The sequence below is a fragment of the Petaurus breviceps genome, unplaced genomic scaffold (assembly GCF_028583685.1).
Source record: "Petaurus breviceps papuanus isolate PSGF00001 unplaced genomic scaffold, PetGlider_PUasm1.0 176, whole genome shotgun sequence".
NCBI classification, from domain to species: Eukaryota; Metazoa; Chordata; class Mammalia; order Diprotodontia; family Petauridae; genus Petaurus; species Petaurus breviceps.
The window spans coordinates 3282288-3302882 of record NW_027185771.1 but is presented as its reverse complement, the minus strand read 5'-3'; the positions used below and the strand labels follow the sequence as shown (position 1 = coordinate 3302882).

Here is a 20595-nt window from a genome sequence, read left to right as displayed (position 1 = left end):
ACCTGGAAATTGAGATAGGGCTATGAGAGTCTGCCAGGTAATATACATTCATTGTATCACATAGTATGACTGTGATCTCTGTTTCCCAAATGTAGAAGATTCACGGTGCTTGATACCACCAGAGTCGTTAAGTGAACAAGAACTAAAATTTAACTTCCACCTCTCTGGTTTATTTGCCATCCAACCACTTTCCCCGATAATTTCCAACAGAAACTCAGTCAATTTAACTGACAAAACTGTCAAAAGGTGATTGTGCATTTAGCTCAGGACAATATTAAAAGATGTTATATACAATTGGGACCTAATTCAGGTTGTAATTTGGGTCAAAATCCTTGATAAATTATCAGGCTGATGAGTAAGAGAGCTTCAGCTGTGAACACAAACTTAAGCTTTCTTATCCCTGCAGCAAAAGCAACTAGACAAGCTACACAGAAGAGAATGCAGGCTCATGGCCAACTTCAGCCAAAACAATTAAAACTCATGGGTGAGGTTCCTTCCCCCTGGCCAGGTAACAAAATGGGCTCAAAATCGGCAACCTCCCATCCCATTTATTAAAGAAACAGTAAGAAATGATATATTGTAGAATGAAACACCAACAATGCCTTTATACCAGGCTGAAAAGCAGTGATTATTCCCCTCCCCCTCCCCTTTACCTCCCATCCCCCCCACCCCCAGGTCCCAAAGCCAACATCAATTCAAAATCTTGAGGTTCTTTGATTGGGAGTAACAGTAGCGAGAAGGGCAGGCGAGAAGCTGCTTCACAACTTTGGCCTCCTGTGGATTCCAGAGATGGCCAATGTCCAGTTTGTGGCATAAAGAAATAAGCTTTACTTAGAACTGAAAAGGACTATCCAGTCAGAGCTGCTCTATACAAAGTTACTGAGTAATGTTTGAAACTGGAACACAATTAACAAAAGCAGCTACCTGGGTTTCTCTGGTAGGGAAGATGGTAGTACAGAATGAGCTGGGACTGGCAGGCCTATGCATCCCTGAGGAAAAGTCCAGGAGAACAATCCAAGAAATGAGTAACAAAGAGAGAACTCGGCACAAAGCAGTGAGAAAGCACCACAGGCTACGGGACACTGAGAGTCTGAGGCTGAGAGTCTTTCTCCCCATCCTTAGGGCTGAGTTTGCCTGCCAGAGTTCTTCTCTCACAAGCAAAGCGAAGACTCCATCTTCATTGGAGAAATATGCCGTGGAAAGAAATGGCGATCAAGTCAAGCCTCACCGTGGCCTTCAGGACACAGCTCTCTCCATCTTGCCCAGAGTCATGGTGACTTGCAGCCAATGTAGCCTAGGTGGGAAGGGGGTGGTCTCTAGGGTGGCAGCATTCCATTTGAGTACATTGCAGCCAATGGGCCACCTGGTCTAGGAAAATTTGGGCCAGGGCCGGAAAGGCTTCCACTCCTAGGAAATGCTACCACAGTCTTTAATATGGGGCCATTGACCCTAGGAAAAGATGGGTTTATACCCAGGGGACCAGATGGCCTTGGAAACGGAGCTGGGTTTATGCCTGGAGCACTTGCTGGTGTAGGACCTAGTGAACCAGCAGCAGACCTGGGAAAAGGAACTTGACTAGGACCTAGTGGGCCAGTGGATCTTGGGAAAGTAGCTGAACTTGGGCCTTGCAGTCCAGCTGATCTTGGGAAGTTAGCTGGGTTTGGGCCCAGGGGGCCAGATGACCTTGGAAAAATTGCTGTACTGGATGCCTGAAGACCAGTGGAACGTGGAAAGGTAGGTGGGTTTGAGCTGGTGGGCTGGGAAAATGTAGCTGGGTTCAAGCCTGCAGGATTTGTCCCCCTTTGAAAGGGAGCTGAGTTTACACCTAAGGGGCCAGTTGGCCTTGAGAAAGGAGTTGAATTAGGACCTAAGGGGCCAGTAGCCCTTGGCATAGAAGAGGAATTTGGACCTGGAAGGCCAACTATCCTAGAACCAGGACCTGAGTTTGGGCCTATAGGACCTGTTGCTCGTGTCATGGAAGATGGATTTGGACCCATATTTCCAGATGACTGTGAGAAAGGGGCTGAATTAGCTCCAAGGATTCCAGCTGCCCTTAAAATGGGAGCAAGATCCATACCCAGAGATCCAGATGCTCTCAAATCAACACCAGATCCTGTGCCTATGAGACCAGCAGGTCTTAAATTGGGACCTGCTCCTGATCCCAAGAGACCACCTGCCCTGGGATCCAGATTAGGGCCCTGGCCTGTTCCCAGGCCTACTCTTGGGTTAAGACCCGGGCCTGGTCCCGGGGCACCTGCTCTTGGGTTAGGACCAGGACCTGTACCTGTGCCTAGGCCACTAACTCTAGAGTTAGGGCCAAGGCCTGTGCCCAGAAATCCACTTGCCCTGGGATCAGGGACATGCCCTGTGTTTGAGAGACCACTGGTTCTTAGGTTGAGACCTGGTCCTGGGCCTGTACTCAGGTTGCCTGCACCCAGACCTCCTGCACCTAGGCTGCCTGCACCCAGGCCACCTGTGCCAAGATTGCTGGTGCCAACACCACCTGAGCCCAGGCCACCCGAGCCAAGGCCGCCCGCTCCCAGGCCACCCGGGCCCAGGCCGCCCGCTCCCAGGCCGCCCACGCCCAGGCCGCCCGGGCCCAGGCCGCCCGCTCCCAGGCCGCCCGGGCCCAGGCCGCCCGCGCCCAGGCCGCCCGGGCCCAGGCCGCCCGCTCCCAGGCCGCCCGCGCCCAGGCCGCCCGCTCCCAGGCCGCCCGCTCCCAGGCCGCCTGCGCCCAGGCCACCCATTCTAGAATTGGGACCAGGGCCAGTAGTACCCAAGAATCCACTTCCTCTGGGGTCAGGACCAGAGCTTGTGCCCATTAGGCCACTTGCCCTTAGGTTAGGGCCAAGACCTGTGCCTAGTGAACTTCCTGTTCTTAGGTCAGGACCGGGTCCTGAGCCTAGACCACCTGCTCTGGGGTCAAGACCTGTAGCCAGAAGACCACTTGCCCTTGGGTTAGACATAGGACCTGTGTTGGTGAGCCCACCTGGCCTAGGGTTAGACATAGGACCTGCGTTGGCGAGCCCACCTGGCCTAGGGTTAGACATAGGACCTGCGTTGGTGAGCCCACCTGGCCTAGGGTTAGACATAGGACCTGTGTTGGTGAGCCCCCCTGGCCTAGGGTTCGTCATAGGACCTGTGCCTGTGAGCCCACCTGGCCTAGGGTTCGTCATAGGACCTGCACCAGTGGCAATGCCTGCTCTAGGGTTTAGACCTGAGCCAAGTGGGCCACCTGACCTTGGGAAAGGAACTGAGCTTGTGCTTGGAGGATTCATCCCCCTTGGAAAAGGAACCACACTTGAGTCACGGGCACCAGCTGGGAAGGAAGGTGGACCTGAGGCCAATGAGCCAGATGGCTTTGAGAAAGGAGCTGGATTTCTGGCAAGAGGGCCAGTTGGGAATCGAGTCAGATTTCCACCAAGAACACTGGCTAAAAGAAAAGGATCAGGGTTTACCCCCATTGTGTTGCCTGCATTCAAAACAGGAGCCATCGGTGAACCAAGGGAACCGTCTATCCGTCCTCGGGATGGGAATGGGGCACGAGTCCAGGGAGTTGGCCGCTCTCTAGAAAAAATCCTTGGTTCTTTCATACTTTCTTGGGAACGTTGGTGATAATGGGTTTTGGGCGAGTTTTGAAGAGAATCTTGGTCTTTATTAGTGCTTTCGCTAGGTACCAAGTTGCTGTCTGTCTGCCACTTTCATCACATTCCTGTTCCCCAGAACCACTTTTTACCAGGACAGCAAATGGCTTCTCCAATTGGATAATTTTCCCATATAGGATATGATGCCCCACAATCAGCACAGGAATTCCCTTTAAGGAAAAACAAAAACAAAAAGATACCTGAGGTTCAGGGCAAGATAAAACTCAGGCTTCCCCATTAACCTGTTCAGGTCCTTTGCCTTACTCTCTGGCATTTCTTGACGCAGCACCACACTGAGATGCTACATTTGCTCCCCCTCCCTCTGTGCATTTCCCAGTCACAAAGAAAAATACATTCTCCATCTTTAGAAATACCACCTCTCCAGTTACCCCAAAGTAAAACTTCTCTGATACTTCAGAGGTAGGGGAGGAGCATGACTGGATTCCTGAGGACATTAGCCAGACCTCACATAACAAACCTTAGGGCAGTCCCCACTCTGGGTTCTGGGAGGGCCACCTTACTGTGGCTTGTGTTTTCTGAGGCGTTAGGCAGGGTAAGGAAAGCCCCCTCACCTCGGTGGTGTAATGTAGGTCTCCCAGGAGGTTTCCAGCTAATCCAGTGCTGTAGCGAGCCTCGATCTCCCCCTGTAGCTCCATCAGCACCCATTCTGCCAAGCCTCCAGCCCCAGCACTGCAAGCAAAGGGCTGGTGGTTACAATATTTTTGAGGGGTTAAGGATGGGCAGTATACCACCCATAAAAGGCTCAGCCATTCTTTTTTAATCAAAAGTTTATTGGAAGTGGGTAGTGTTAGGTACTGAACTAAAGGTTGAAATGCAAGGATCTGTGCAGATGCACTCTGGGATCTTAGCTCTTTCAGAAAAACATCAAACGTATCCAACCCCTACTATTCACCCTACGATGACAAAAGGTATCAACATGGATTCACTCACCTGGAAATCACAATTTGCACCATCAGCTTTTTTCTTTCAGAAAAGCAAACTGAAGAAAAGCTAAGAAGAGAAAAGAGAAAATTTACATAAGGACAATCTGATGCTTTCTTCTTTGCCAAAGAGGAAAAACTTTTTTCAACAACTTCAGGATTGTTTTTTCCAGGGGATACAATGTAAACTTCATTAATTTCCCTCCCAAACTCAATCACTCTAGATTATTTTGAAACACAAAAGGTCTCCAGCAAAAATTAGGGCAAGAAAATGTCAATAGCATCATTTTAAGCATTCTTGTGAATGTTTTAGGGACTCATCTAAAGTCCATGCCATTTCCCACAGACAAGGGAAACCAGATGTACCATACTGAGATTTGTCTTATACAATAGTGTCATCTTGTGGCAAATTTGTGTACTATCCAAAAGAAAGTTTAAACAACAATGAGAATAAACTACATATTTTGAAATTAATATCCTGATCATCACACATGGCAGATTCATTTGCCTATTAGGTTTAGCTTGGGAGGGATTTTAAAAAGCCCCAAATTTTTAAACATCAGCTTCTTAAGATCTTAACATTTGTTCATGGGAAGAATGAGAAAGTATACAAAAATTCAAAACCTCATGAAATTTCATTAGATTTCAAATAACAAACATGAGGAAAAAGTACCATGAAAAGGAATTATTGGTGCCAACAATGAATACAGATAAATCAGGCAGAAGTACAATGGGGAAAAAAATAACTAACGCTAAAAAAACCAACAACTACTAATACTGCATGGTTTATAATCCCCCTATCAAACAGGTGGTATAAGCATTATCTTTTTATACATTAGAAAACAGAGGCTGAGAGGACAAATGGTTTGACTCTGGTGAAACAATTACGGCTCAAATTCAAACCCTGGTCTTTGAATTCCAAGTTCATCTTTCTTTTCATTATGACACATTAGAGAGTCAGATTGGGACTTCAACTAAAACTAGAGTTTCTGAGGAATAAGATATAATTCAACCCAGGAAACCATGAGGTAGTTAATGAGTAGAATAAGGAGATTCTAAAGGAATTAAAAGACAAGAAAATAGCAATATTGATAGTCCTAAAAAAAACCGTTTCTGGGTTTGAAAAGCAGTTCATTATTTCCACAGAAAACACATTTCTATAAATCACAGAGAATTTTAACTCTCTAAAGGAAAACTGATATGTAGAAATGGGAAAAAAATTAGTCACAAATTATGGGCAGACTAAACACCTGGAAAGCCTAAATGTAAAACACTTGGGAGGAGGGGTATCCTAAAGTTTGTGGGTTAATCAAGGCCTATATTTAGAAAAAATAGTTAATAGCTAGCATTGATATAGCGCATGCTGTTTGCAAAGAGTTTTACAAACATCATGTCATTTGATCTTCACAACCATCTGGGTGGCAGGTGCTAATACTGTCCCCATTTTACAAATGAGAAAACTGAGGCAGAAGTTAAATGACTCACCAAGGGTCACACAGCTAGTGTTTGAAGTTAAATCTGAACATAGGTCTTCCTGACTCTAGGTCTAGCACTCTAGCCACTCCACCACCCAGCTGCTAATAACTTTTATTTTTTTTGCTTTTTGGAGAGGGGAAGGTAGGGCGATTGGGGTTAAGTGACTTGTCCAAGGTCGCACGATTAGCTTTATGCTAAGTGTCTGAGGCTGGATTTGAACTCAGGTCCTCCTGACTCTAGGGCCGGTTCTCTATTCACTGCACCACCTAGCTGCCCCTGCTAATAACTTTGACTGATGATGTGATTTTTTTTTTTAACCTAAATGAGTATAAGTTACAGTATAAGAACAGATAGCTGCAGAGAAGCAGCAGACTACTAAGGAGGTAAAGTAAAAGAACTTTCTCTTAACACTCTGCTGAGTTTTTTCAATTCAAAAGCAGCACCTCCATGTTCCAGATCTCTGGCATGGTACTATTTCAGAGTTGACCTCCTGACAATGATGGCAAATAAGTCTGTCAGACCACATCACTAGATTTGGAGTTCAGAATATATGGTTACCAGCAACTCTGGAGATCAATGGGGTCTTAATGGAATAAAAATCAGTCCCTGATGGGCAAATATTTAAAAAAATTATGGGCCAGCATTTAAGATACAGTGTGCACCACACCTTATTCTGCCATTCCTTCCTTCCAGTTTCTTGGCCAAGAACTAATCCAGGAAGAATAATTTATAACACTTGCTTATTAAGTAAGATGTTGTGTAGTTACTTAATGAATCAGGGTGAGAGGTAGACAAGAACTCCAAGTTATTGGCTAGCAACTATCAATAACTTCACTGACTCTAGAGCACAGAAATAATTCAGGCATCTGTTCTGAAAGGTTAATTTCACTATACATTTGTATTCAAAAGAAAGCAAAAAGAATCATAGGATTTAGGTTCAAAAAGGAGAGCATTTTTTGATGATCCTCTCATTTCAAAGATCCTCCAAGCAATCTCTTCCTCATACAGATGAGGAACATGAGGTTCAGAGATTTAATGACTCAGCCAAGGTTTTACAGGTGATACAGTGCAGTACTTAAACATTCTGAGGTTATAGTGTACAATTCCATTGCTAGGTTTAGCCCTTACTATCTCGTGACTTGGAAGATTAAAAGTTGTTGAGATGGGTACATTCTGACACAAACCTTAAAGTCCCCATTCTCTACCACTGTCACAGAAGGATGCCTGAAATGTACCTATCTTCTTGGCAGCTGCTCTGGCAAAATTAATACTACCAGGGGTGGCTAGGTGGTGCAGTGAGTAGAGTGTCGGCCCCCGAGTCAGGATGACCAGAGTTCGGTTCCGACCTCAGACACAACACCCACACAAAAATACTAGCCATGTGACCTTGGGCAAGTTACTTAACCCCAATTTCCCTCCAAAAAGCAAAAAAAAAAAAATTAATACTACTAAAAACTTAAACTCAGTTTGGGTATTCCAGCAGCTGTCAGTGCTGGCAGTCAAGTTACAGGCATTACTGTATACCAAGTTGATTTGGGACTATTTCTGTGCATAGTCTATTCCCCAGAATAAAGAACACGTAGTTTAGCTAACTGGCAAAGAAATATTCTCAGGCTCTGCTTCAGAATACAGGAATCTCCTGTTATCATAAAACTCTATGTTGTTTATTCCCTTCCTTGCTTCTTGATCTCACTGTTACTTCATGTACCTAAATATTTTACTTTTTAGGGTTTGGGTAGGCTTAAAGCTTATGGCCCATTGGATATATCATTTGGGCTATGATGAGACTAGAGGTTAAGGGGTCCAATTTGTGACTCTAGAAAGTGGGGTTGAAGGAAATGTAATATTAGAGCACATCTGTTGCTAAAGAAAAAGGCACAGAGTACAGGTCAAATCTTGTTAAAGCAAACAGCGTTCACAATGAAAACTGACAAGAAAATTTTGAAGCTCCAGACTACTCATATTTCAAACATTATTCAATCTGAGAAAATTAACTGAGCCTGGCCTTTGAAACTCTTAAAATTTGATCTATACAGAAAGGAATGTGTGACAGCAGCAAGGTGACAATATTTCACAGGTAGACTTTGATCCACTAATTATACTGGTCCATTAAGTTATGCAATTGAATTAAAAGCAGGGCAATGAAAGTGCTCCTCAAATCCACTTCAATTGGTTTTTTCCTACAAGGCATCTAGGAAGCATAAATCTAATGACATTAGAAGTGGCAATCCAGTTTTGATAAGACTATGACTTAAGTTGTTTTGTTTTTTTAACTCTGGGCCAATATAAAAACATTCAAACCCACAGAAGTAATACAGATCTAGGGAGATGAAAGTGTATGGAATAACTCAAGGCAGTTGAAAAGGCGGCTATTTTTTAAAAAGGAAAAAAAGGCTGTAGGGTATACTGGGTAAAGTTAATGATGGACTTATACTTTGGGAAATATTTTTCATTTCTATTTCCTTCTGATACTTAAAATTTCAATATGCTTTATAAACATTAACTTCATTCTTATGTTATTCATTCATGGCCCATTTATCGAGCACCTACGGCACTGCAGGAGAGACAAGACAGATGCTGAGAGACGAGACAAAAAAAAATGTTCAAGTATGTGGTTTTAAGGAATTAATGTCAAAGTAAAATTAATTGATTTGCACAGGGACATCAAAGTAGTTACTGTATTTGTCAGTTGGCCAGGGGGAAAAAACATCTATACCATATTTCATAGAATTATAATTTCAAATACTGTGAATTTGAATACATGCCATCACTTCAGGAGATGCGTTCTTTACAACAGTCAGTATCTAGCTGTCTTTCTTTGTCTTTCCTGGTTGCTAAAATACTGAACTCTTCTTGGTATATTGAACCCTGGAAAACTGTATATTCCACTTGGAAAACCTCAGGAAGGGAGATGTCATAGAAAATGGTTTCACATTCCCAGAAATTAAAGCATTCAATCTAAAATGCATGTCTTTGTTTCTTAGGACAAGGTGAACTTAAATAATGAATAGACTGGTAGTCCAGTTTACTGGTCAGCTTTGATTTTAGGAAATTCCCTTAATCTGTCTAAAATTCAGATTCCTAATTTTTAAAATGAGAACACTTAAAAAAAATGAAACTCATGTCAAAGAGTTCATCATGAATAACTAACAGGCACTTAAAGTTACTTATTTTAATAAGAGTGCCCTCGAGGAAAAGGAGCTATACAGAAAGCCTAAAGGACAACTTATTTAATACCTAGCCAAAGGTTTGATGTAATTACAAAAGCTGAAATTTTAAAAAGGAATATTTAGTGGATATTTCGCATAATATATTTCATTATTCAAATGATAATCCTTCTATTTTGTGATCTTAGGGATCCCTTTCCCTAATACCAACTTTAAATTTTAATTATTTCTAAAGTCAATTTCTTAAACTCTTTCCAAGGGTTTCCCTATAAAGTTCAAGATATAAAATTTGGGCTTAGAATACATATCTAGGAGAAAACATGCTCCAATTTTATAGCTCCGAAAGAATTATTTTCTACATAATACAATTTATGTTGGCTCCATCTTGAACTACTACTTGAAGGGCCAGGTGAATTTAATCATAATGGCTTCCTCTACTTCTCCAGAAACTTCCTTAAAATAGGTAACACTTAAATAGTGCTTACTATGTGTAAGATATTGTGCAGAGCTTTTTTTTTTGGAGGGGGAGGAGGGCAGGGCAATTGGGATTAAGTGACATGCCCAAGGTCACATAGCTAGTAAGTATTAAATGTGAGGCCATATTTGTACTCAGGTCCTCCTGACTCCTGGGCCGGTGCTCTATTCATTGTGCCACCTAGCCACCTGCAAAGAGCTTTTTTTTTTTTTTACCATTATTTCATTTAGTAGCTACCATGTTAAGTTTCAGAACATAGTTTGAAGAGTGCTGAAGTTTAGATTTGAATCCCACCACACTGACTTTCTACCCATGTGACCTTAGGCAAATTATTTAACTTGGGGGGAAGAGGGATGTTTTGAGTTTCCTCAGCAGTAAAATGATGGGATCATACTAGATGATCCTTGAGAAATGGTGTGAGCAACATGAAACTTGGATCACCACCAGACTGCTTCACAGGATGGACTTCTACTCTATAATATCATGAACTTTTCCATGTGCTTTCTTCCAAAACACGAACAGTTAATGTGGTTTTAAAGAAGATGACATCTTTTTATTAACAGTGTTTTCGTGGCATCCTGTCTACTGACAGGCTCATGTGGATGCACAGACCCTGGCCCCCCTCCCCCCAGAGGGGCACCATGTGTATGGGGACTGATGTTTCAGAACTTTTCATCGGGAGGGGTGGGCTTCAAAAATGTGTGTGGACACTATGCGTACACGTGTAACTTTCACAACACGCTCCTGCTCCTCCGCAGGCTGCGCCGGCAAAGTCGCTTCGGTCGGGCTGAGTTTACTCCAGCATCTGTGCACACCCTCCCTCCTTACTCACACCCCGGGTCCTTGACCCTGCTTTCCGCCATCTCTCCCAAGCCCGGTCTCCTCCTCCCCCGAGGCCTTCCTCTGGCACTCCCGGCCCTGCGAAGCCCTTCCCGAGAGGCCCCCTCCCGGGATACCTGCACCCCGCCCCCGCCGCCCGCCCGGCCCCCGCCCAGGCTCCTCCCCCCCACTTCCTGAGTCCACTCTCCTCCCCCTCTCCTCCTCTTCCTGGGATCCCTCCAAATGGTCCCCTCGAACTTCCTGGATCCCCTCTCCATCCAGGTTCCCCGGCCCCAGCACGTCTGCCCCGCCTCTACAGCCCGCGTCCCTCAATCACACGGCCTTGCACGCCGAGCCATGCCAGCCCCCACGCACTCATCAGTCCCCGACCCACGTGCCTCCCTCCCGGCCCCGAGCCGGCCCACCTCGGCCTCGCCTCCTCCGCCGCCTCGGTCCCCTCCATGCGTCCTCCCGGGCCCACAGGGCCCCCAGGGCCCCCACCCGGCCCTGCCCTGCTCTGCCCTGCTGCCGCCGAGGCCCCGGTCGCTGCCCGCGACTAGAGCCCATTCCGCCCCCGCCCGGCTCCGCTGAGCCCGCCCGCGCTCGCTCCCGCTCCTGCCTCAGCCCCGGCCCCTTCCGCCTCCCTAGCCCGCCATTCTTCCCGCGCCGTCCTCCCTCCCGGGGCCGCCAGCTCCCTCCTCCTCGCCCTCCCGCCGCCGCACCTCCCCGAGCCCCGGCCCTCGCCTCCCGGGCCCCTTCCGCTCCCCCTCCCGCACTCCCCGCCCGGGGCCTGACCTGCAATGGCGGCCGCCGAACGCGGCGCCTCGCGGCCAACGGGCGACAACCGAACCTCCCGCCGCCACCGTCCGCCGCCGCTAACACTGTCTGCGCACTTCCGGCTCCGTGGGGCCAATGACTGCTTCCGGGGTCAAAGCGCGCGCACGTGGTGCGAGGTCGAGGCCGGGTGGGGAGGGGAGCGCGAGTCGCGGGAGAAGCTGGGCTGGAGGCCGGAGGTCTGAGGCCCGCGGAGGTGAGTGTGGCGATGGGGGAGGGAGGCGGCCCTGCCTCGTGGGGGGGAGGGGGTGTCGCCCCCCAGCCAGGCGCCCCCCCCCAGATTCCTGGGGGACGGCGGGAGGCCCTTCTGCCGGTGGCTCTTTTACGGCGCCGGCTCCCAAGGAACGTCTCATTCCCAGAGCCTGGCATGCATACAGGAGGAGCCTACTAAGTGGTCGCCGGTTAAGTAATAGCAGCATTAACTTTACCTTTAGACTGAAGTCATAAGATTTGCAAAAGCACTTTTGGTCCTCACAACAACGGGGGGGGGGGGGAGGTGCTGTTAGTGCCCTCATCATACAGATGGGGAAACTGATTTGCCCAGGGTAACCCAGCCAGGAAGCGTCTGGGACTGAATTCGAACTCGGGTCTTCCTGGCCCCAAGTCCAGCCCTCCATCCAGTGAGCCTCCTGGCTGCTTAGCATTTATGGAGGGATTTGTGGGTTCAGGGCAGGATTCTTAAGGATCATCTAAGTGCCTCTCCTTCAGTTGACCGGGGGGAAACTGAGGCTCAGAGAATCGAGGGAACGGCTCATGCAAAGTCAGAGGACTCTGAGTCCATCTTTCACCCCTTATTAGACTGTGAGCCCTGTACCCACAAGGATGGCACGAGTCCTTGAATCTCCCCCACAGGCAGCGCAGTGCTCCCGCTGGCATCTCTGGCACATGGTCGGGGGTTACAGATGTGCTTCCCCAGACCCCGAGGGCATCGCTGTGAGCTGGATGGACATCCCTTCTTAGAACTTCTCCCCCCTTGGCTGTTTGCTGAAATCCTCTGCCAAACTCGTTTTACACAGTGTTTCAGGGTTTACAAAGAGCTTTCTTCACAACAACCCTGTGGGCTCAGTAATGCAAGTATTGTTGTCTCCATTCTCAGATGAGTAAAGTAAAGCTCAAGGGACTACAAAGTGACCCTGCCTCTGGTTTCTAGGGCAGGACTTGAATTTGGGTCTCCAGACTCCCTAGTGCATTACTTCTTACATTTTGGTCTCTTTGACAACCTCCATCCCCTCCCATTGAGGTAGATGGGGGATGAACAGTCCCACCTTCCTAACCATCCTACTCTGGGCCAGGTGTTTAAGTTCTGACCCTTTGTTTCCATATCTTTAAATTGGGCACAAGCCTGGAATGGTCTGTCTCCTTACTTTTACTTCATGGAATGCCCGGTTTCCTACCGGAGGCCTGTTTTCGCCTCCCCTCCCCCCTCAGGCTACTTTGTATTCACTTTGCAAGTCTGATATATTATTTTTCTGTGCTCATGTTGCATCTGTGGTCTCCTTCTCCCCCTCTCCTAGTTTGAGGTAAGTTAGTCTTTGTCTCTCTTCTTGGTACATGGCACAATCCCTGACACACAGTAGGCACTTTATAATTACTTGCCGAATGAATCCTCTGTTTTGTCATTCCTTCAGACCAAGAAGAGATTCTAGAAACTTAGTTTATTAGTTGTCAGTCATTAAGCATTTATTAAGTGCCTACTTTGTGCTAGGGACTGTGCATGGGGTATACAGAGAAAGGTAGGAGACTGCCCCTGCTCTCAAGGAGTCTACAATATGTATGGCATAACATTACCAGTAATTGTTCAGAATTAATTCCCCTTCACCCTCCCCAGGTGAGGAGCCACAGAGTAAAGGCTGCTTTTGATTCCTCCAGTGAACAGTTGCACAAGACACGTCCCTTGGAGTAGCTGCTTAATGATGAATTATATTTCCTTCTGCAGGAATGGGTGAATTTAAGGTTCATCGGGTGCGTTTCTTCAACTATGTCCCTGTGGGAGTCCGATGTGTGGCGTACAATCACCAGTCCAATAGACTGGCTGTCTCCCGATTGGACGGCTCAGTTGAGATCTACAACCTGTCGGCCAACAGCTTTCAGGAAAAGGTCAGTCTGTGGTGGGCCTCTGGGGTCATCTGGGCTGACAGCTTCCTTTTGTGGGTGAGGGTCCTGAGAGCCAGGAGGGAGCAAAGCCAGGGCTGCGCCTCTCCCTACCATGTCTGCTCTACTCTGCTCCCCTCTAACAAGGACTTGCTGTACCTTGTGGCCTCATTGGGCTTTAAAGAGGCCAGAACCTTTTACAAGCTAAACCACTATGCTCCTTCAGCTACCGCCTCAGAACTGTAAGAGGCTTGGTGGCCATGCATTTTGGGGACCCCTTTTACAGAAGAATTATACCTGGGCCAAATCCCTCTATGGACATCAAGGGGAAAAGTGTCATTTCTGTTTCATTCTTATCACTTGTTAACAATTACTGCCTGGGGACCCCTGGCCAGAGTCAATCTGTTTCAACAAAAATCCATGGCTGTGTTAAAAAGATTGGACTGGTCACTTGTTTGGGAAAACCTTTGTGGGTACAGGAACACAGACTACCCGGTTTAGGTTGAAATTGCATAAGCATTTTATTGATGCCCTTAGTTATTTCTGAGGAGCCATGATCTGGGTCAAGAACTCAGTAATAGGAAGACAGCCTGACCCACACAGCACCCTGCCAGCAGAGCTCACCCTTTCAGCTCCAGCATGGTGACAAACCTGTTTTTTCAAACCCATAGAGCCAAGACCTCAGAAGGATAACAATGGCCACAGGACTGTGGGTGTGTGGGGAGAGCAGAGCACTTAAGGGATAAAAGTAACCATGGCTTATTACCAGTGATGAATAGTAAGAACTGATGATGTTTGGCCTTAGGGACAGGCATCCATCTGAATTCAGCAAATGTTTCCTAAGCATCTACTATGTGCATGGTGTTGTTCGTGACTGTGGGAATACAAAGACTAAAATGAAATAATTCCTGCCCTTAGGAGCTTCAGTTAGATTCTGTGTTTGGGGGAGGGGGATAATATATATATATATATATATATATATATATATATATATATATAATGAAGAAGAGTGATGGGCTTAGAGTCTAGAGGTTGGAGCCTTATTCCTGACTTGGTTTCCTGTTTGATGTTAGACTGGTTGACTTAGCTTTTCTAGGCTTCAGCTTTCTTTTCTTTAAAACAAGGCGGTTGAATCAGATTGATTCTAAGACCCTAGTCAGCAATGATAGAACCTGTAAGGTGGAGTTTTGAGGGTCTATGGATGTCTAAAAATATCTTTTGATACGTTATTTCAGCAGAGTGAGTTTCCTTTGTAATCCTGTGCATTTTAATTTATACATTGAACAACATGGTTGTGAGAATCTGTCCTAGACTACCATAGGGAATCCCATGTCCTGTGAGAACTGGGGAAGCAGAATAGTTTAGCATAGAGATTGGCGGCCCATATTTGGTAAGTGTTTAAAAGTAGTTAACTTAATTGCATTAGCATCAGAGAGATCTTTCCTCTCTTTGTCCTGCATTTTTTCTTCGTATTTTTCCTCTTCTCCGCTCTTATTTCTCTGTTTCTTTATTCTAGCAAATTTATTTTTTATTTTCATTTTAATTGTTTCAGTTAGTCTATCCTTCTCTCTGGGCTTCGCTCCCACCCCCCAGCAAAAAATAAAACTCCCCCCTAAAACCTTCAGTTAATATCACAGTCTGGCAAAACAAATTTCCACATTAGCTGTGTCAGAAAATATGTCTCATTCTGCATTTTAAGCTCATCACCTCTCTTTTGGGAGGTGGGTAGCTTGTTTCATTCTTTTGAATTCCTGACTTATCATTGAGGTTCATCAGAGTTCTAAAGTCTTTCAGAGTTTTTTTCTTTTTTTTTAATTGAATTTAATTTTTTTTGCTACATTTTAAGTTCTGACCTGACTCCCTCCCTTTCTCCCCACCCCATACCAGAGAAGACCACCATTTGACACAGATACAGACATAGGTATGTGAAAGCATCTTCCTTCATAAGTCCTTTGTAATTGACTTGAGTGTTTGTAGTACCCACAATAACTGTCCTTCACAGTTGTCTTCCAAATGATACTGCTGTTACTGCGGACGACATTCTCTTAGTTGTGCTCATTTCACTGTTCATTCTTCACGCAAGTCTTTCCATGTTTTTCTAAAATCATTCTACTCATCATTTCTTACAGCAGTGTTGTTTTTCTATGTAATGTTATCATTGCATACATTTTTCTCCAAGTTTTGCTTATTTTGCTCTATATCAGTTCATAAAATATTTCTCATTGTCTTCTGAAACTTTCCATTTCATCATTTCTTGTGGCACAATAATATTCCACTATATTCATATACCACAATGTGTTTAATCATTCCCCAGTAGGACAACCCCTTAGTTTCCAGTTTTTTACTACCATTAAAAGATCTGTTATACATATTTTTGTTCATATAGGTCCTTTTCTTCTTTCTTTAATTTCCTCTTCATATAGGCCTAGTAATGATATAGGTAGGTCAAAAGGTAAGCACAATTTAGTAACTTTCCGTATTTGCTAGCTAGTTAATAGTAACTGGGTCCTCACTACAGTACTGCTTCTCCCTGATTGATTCCATATTTTACTCACTTGCCGTTCTCTTGAGTTTGCTGTGCTGCTCCCCCACCCCCACTGAGGTCCTCCTCTCATACTTCACTGAAGAAAGGGAGGCCTTCTAAATAGAACCGCTTCTTCTCCCCTCTTGCACATCTCACATCCTTCTGACTTTGTCCCCCACCACATTCCCCTTCATTCATTCCACATTCTAAAGATGTGAGATGGTCCTTTTGCCTGCCTGAGGATAATGCTGTTGATCCCATCCCCAGCATCATGCACACCCTCTGTTATTTTCAGTCTCTCCCTATCTCTTGGTTCCTTCCTTGATACTTACAAACACTGCCACCTCTCCCCTATCCTTAAAAAGCCTTCATTTGATCCTATCAGATCTTCCAACTATCATCCTACATTTTCTTCCGATTTTCAGTTAAACTTCTTGGGGGGTAAATACCTAGTTATTGTTTCTAATTCGTCTCATCCACAGTCTTCTAAAATCTCTTCGATATGGTTACTTACTTTATCATTCCACTGAAATTCCACCATGAGTTACCAGTGATCTGCTCATTGATTAATTACCAAATCTAATGACCTCTTCCTGCTCCCATCTTACTTGACCCCTCTATATCATATGACACTTTCTTCTTGTTGGGTTTTGTGATGTTTGGCTCTCCTAATTTTAATTTCCTCATTCTTCACCCATGTCATGCCCACCAGATCTAGATGTCCCCCAAGGCTCTGTCTTGTTTTTAATTTCTCACTTAGTAATCTCTTGAGCTCCCAGTTGGTTCAGTCAACAGGGCTGGACTTGGAATCAGGAAGAGCTGAATTAAAATTCTACCTTAAATACTTACCATCTTTGTGGTCTTAGATAAATCAAATAACTTCTGTCTGCCTCATTTTCGTCATCTGTAAATTGAAATAATAAAAGTGTCCTTTTTATTTATTGTGAGGAATGAGAGAACATGTGTAAACTCTAAACTTTGCCAACTTTAAAATGTTATTTAAATGCAAGCTACTATTATTCTCTCTATTATGCAGGTGATTTCCCAGGCCTGTTTATCCAGTCTCTCTGGACCACCAGGCCTACTCCCTACTACATCACCAACTCCCTTTTGGACATTTTGGACTAGATGTCCTGGTGGGCATCTCAAAATAATCATGTCCAAAAAAGAGCTCATTATATTCCCTCCCAAACGTTCTTCTATTCTGAATTTTCTCATGATTGTAGTGGTGCCATCATCCTTCCAATCACTCAGGTTCAAAACCTCAGCTTCTCTCTCTCATTTGCTTTTCATGCCCAGCCAGTTATCAGGTCTTTTGTCTACAGCATGTCTTGCATGTGACCTCAGCCCTCCCTTGGGCCCTCATCACCTCTCACCTCCATTGTTCTAGTATCTTTCTCCTCAGTTTCCCCACCCCAAGACTCTCGACATTCCAATCCATAATTTATCAAAGTTTTTTTTCCTAAAGCAGAGTTTTTGGTCTGTGTAGTTTTCTTTCACAACATGACTAATATGGAAATGTGTTTTGCATGAACTACACATTTATTTTCCTTCTCAGTAATTGGGGGTAGGGAGGGGGAAATCTAGACCTCAAAAATTTGAAAAAACAAATGTTAAAAATTGTTTTTATATGTAATTGGCCAGGGAAATAAATTTTTTTTAAAGATTGTTAAAATGCCACCCCATCTAACAGGTCTTTGCTGGTCTGTCCATCCAAGGTTTTGTCATTATCCAGCCTTCCCACTTCCACCTGCTATGGCTACCTTTCAACTACTTTGCATTTACCTATTTATTTTTACATAGTTACCCCCATTAGAAGGTAAGCTCCTTGAGGGCAAAAACTGCTTTTTCTTTGTATCCCCAGTGCTGTGCACAGTGCCTAGTACATATTAAAGAACTTAATAAGAGCTTGCTAACTGTTTGATTGATTGGTCACCTTTAATTTTCTTCCCTGCCTAGGCCAGCAGCACCCATAAAGATATTCTTTAGTCCCATTAGGACCATTCAGTACTTTTTTTTTTTTTAAGCAGTCGGGATTAAGTAACTTGCTCAAGGTTACAGGGCCAGTTATTTCTGGGTGTGGTACTAAGTGTCTGAGCCCAGATTCGATTCTCCAGGTCATCCCGACACTGGAGCCGATGCTCTTACTTGCTGAGCCACCTGGCTGCCCTAAGCAATTGGGGTTAAGTAACTTGCTCAAGGTTACACGGCCAGGTGTTTCTGGGTGGGTGCTAAGTGTCTGAGCTGGATTTGATCCACAAGTCATCCCAACAGTGGAGCCAGTGCTCTTACTCACTGTGCTACCTGGCTGCCCCCCATTCAGTACTTTTAAAAGTGACTGATCCCTATCCTGGTAGAAAGAGGAAAAGGCTAACAGGCAGAAGAGCTGTACTGAACCAGTCACTTAATCTCCTATGTGTGTGTCAATCTGGCAAAGGAAAAATAGTAAATGTACTTATCTCCTACTTCACACCTAAGGATGTGAGAGTAAAACAAAATAGCTAGGAAGCCTTTTGAGTTTTTAGTAAGATGCTATTTAAAATCACTGATTTCACCTTAAATCTATGACCCAGACATTAGAACGAATAGTAGTAATTTCTAGCCTCTAGAACCAACCCCAAGGATTTGTTCATTATTTTTGGCTAGTGTGTTCTTTTCAGATACCTCTCTCTGAATCAGAGCCAAACCTTTTATTATGGAGGTAAAATGAGATCTGTGAGCACCTGTGCTGCCACTTAAGACACTCAGAAGTTGTGGGGCATCCTGAGGATCCCAGAGCCCAGACATCTCAGGCCCGCTCTGTGTACCACCACACTGCTTCTCAAAACCAAATGTGTGCTGAGAAGAACAAGCCAAAAGATCCATTTTTCCAAATCAAATTATTTCATTTGTTTTGGGTTGTGATATAAGCTCTCTGCATTCTCTGAGTACTTAGTAGATGCTAATAGATGAGTATGATGACGTGACAGCTGAACAAAGTATTGCTGTGTTTTTGTAGTTTTTCCCAGGCCATGAAGGTCGATCCACGGAAGCTCTGTGCTGGGCAAAAGGACAGCGGCTCTTCAGTGCTGGACTCAGTGGTGACATTATCGAGTATGACTTGGAAAAGCTGAGTGTCAAGTATTCCGTGGATGGCTTTGGAGGTCCCATTTGGAGCATGGCTGCTGACCCAAGTGGCTCGTACCTTGCGGTTAGTATTTGAGGGGAAAGGGAAGTATATGCCATTAATACAGAATGAGGGGTTTTTTAGGCTCACTAAAAAAAAAAAGTTTCCTTCTGTATGACAAGGGAGAATTAAATAAATTCCTCTTTCACAATATAGTAGTTTTGATTTTTACACCATCCTGCTTCTGGAATGTTCCCAGTGATGGGATTGGAACTTTTTGGGATTATTCATACTTTGTTTTTATCCTATTTGCATTCATTTGTTTTTCTGTAATTGTCTCTTTAAAAAATTAAAGTTCTTATTGATGCTCTTTTTAAATCAGTTTTATTTCCCAATGACCTGTTCCCTAAAATCCTCCCACAAAACAAGTAATAGCTAAGCAAAATAAATTAATTCATTGGCCTTGTCTGATAGTATATGTTTTATTTGTTAACTATAGACCACTGCCTCACCTCTTTCTAAGAGGAGGAGGGCATATTTCACCAGCAGTTTCCTAAAACTGATTAATCATGACGTTGTTCAGCCTTCTATGGCCAGCTAACATATTGTTTTCCTAACTCTGCTTACTTCTTTCTGGTTCAGTTCATGTGAGTTCTTCCAAGTTTCCCTGAATCCTTCCTGTTTTTCAACTTACAGTACATCCTAACAATGTGGGGGGGGGGGGCGTGGAAGAGGTAAAGCCTCAGGGGTGTTTTCATGAGCCATTCTCCTTTGATTACCAGTGTGGAACATTCTTTGATCTAGTTGTCAGTAGTTTCATTTCCTCTTCCTATTTGATAAATTAGGAAACAGGGTAAGAGGAGTGAAAGGATTTGCCCAGTGCATGGAGCTAGTGTCAGGGCCAGGATTTGAACCCAGGTCCTTCCTGACTCCAATACCGGTGATCCCTCTGATTCAATTAGCAACATGCCTGTTGTGCTTTGCTCTGAATGAATGTTCACTGATGATTTTGACTCAATTAGAAGATGGGCTTCTAGCATAGGCGTGATTGTGGCCTATTCTTGTCACTGTAATCTATCTCTTTACTCCACTGTTGAGCTTTTTTAGCTCACCAGGGTGTGTAGGGTATGGTTTCCTGACTCCAGGATTCACTCTCTTTCAAATGTTTTTCTTAAAAAAAAAAAAAACTTTAGTGTTTTTGTATATTTTTAGGTATATTCATCTTTTTGGTTTTCTTCCTTTCTCTTCCTCCCTTCCCCCTCCCCCCAAACAGATAGGCTGTGAGGATGGGTCTGTGAAGCTGTTCCAAGTCACCTCAGACAAAATCCAGCCTGAACGGACTCTAGAACGACAGAAAGGTAAAGGGCATTTTAGGGGTCAGTACAAGGAATGCCCTTTCCTGGAAGTTGAGATGCTTTTGTGCTTGTCGCAAGAGGTGTTTTATCTGGTGTCTGAGAGGAGCCATCTCTTATTGTAGCAGCAAGCACCCCAAGCGTCCTCAGGGTTTGCAGCTACCAC

The 20595-nt window shown here is 44.7% G+C and overlaps 3 protein-coding genes across 3 annotated transcripts in view; 1 reads left to right on the top strand and 2 right to left on the bottom strand.

The window, feature by feature from the left end:
* Positions 1-148: 148 nt before the first annotated feature.
* On the bottom strand, positions 149-3593 carry DERPC (DERPC proline and glycine rich nuclear protein). Its single transcript, XM_069085478.1, has one exon. It carries the CDS (start codon positions 3591-3593, stop codon positions 1317-1319), a length of 2277 nt encoding a protein of 758 aa, XP_068941579.1. The 3' UTR covers positions 149-1316.
* CHTF8 (chromosome transmission fidelity factor 8) lies at positions 3431-11389 on the bottom strand. Its single transcript, XM_069085483.1, has 4 exons — positions 11318-11389; positions 4596-4655; positions 4217-4334; positions 3431-3814 (listed from the first exon to the last, which is right to left on the bottom strand). The coding sequence occupies exons 2-4, from the start codon at positions 4616-4618 to the stop codon at positions 3590-3592; spliced, it is 366 nt and encodes a 121-aa protein (XP_068941584.1). The 5' UTR covers positions 4619-4655; positions 11318-11389; the 3' UTR covers positions 3431-3589.
* Positions 11390-11425: 36 nt separating this feature from the next.
* Positions 11426-20595, top strand: part of UTP4 (UTP4 small subunit processome component) — a 32984-nt gene continuing 23814 nt past the window's right edge. The window contains exons 1-4 of the mRNA XM_069085479.1: positions 11426-11552; positions 13293-13453; positions 18970-19161; positions 20351-20435. Of these exons, the coding sequence (XP_068941580.1) occupies positions 11435-11552; positions 13293-13453; positions 18970-19161; positions 20351-20435 (556 nt within the window). The 5' untranslated portion in view covers positions 11426-11434. The remainder of the gene's footprint in view (positions 11553-13292; positions 13454-18969; positions 19162-20350; positions 20436-20595) is intronic.

Bases quoted from the DNA above. Each gene is read 5' to 3' on its own strand.
- CHTF8 (XM_069085483.1), bottom strand. From the start codon at position 4,618: ATGGTGCAAATTGTGATTTCCAG. The intron at 4,335-4,595 runs GTGAGTGAATCC...CTTTGCTTGCAG, and splicing joins GTGCAAATTGTGATTTCCAG to TGCTGGGGCTGGAGGCTTGG. The intron at 3,815-4,216 runs GTGAGGGGGCTT...TTTTCCTTAAAG, and splicing joins ACCTACATTACACCACCGAG to GGAATTCCTGTGCTGATTGT.
- DERPC (XM_069085478.1), bottom strand. From the start codon at position 3,593: ATGAAAGAACCAAGGATTTTTTCTAGAGAGCGGCCAACTCCCTGGACT.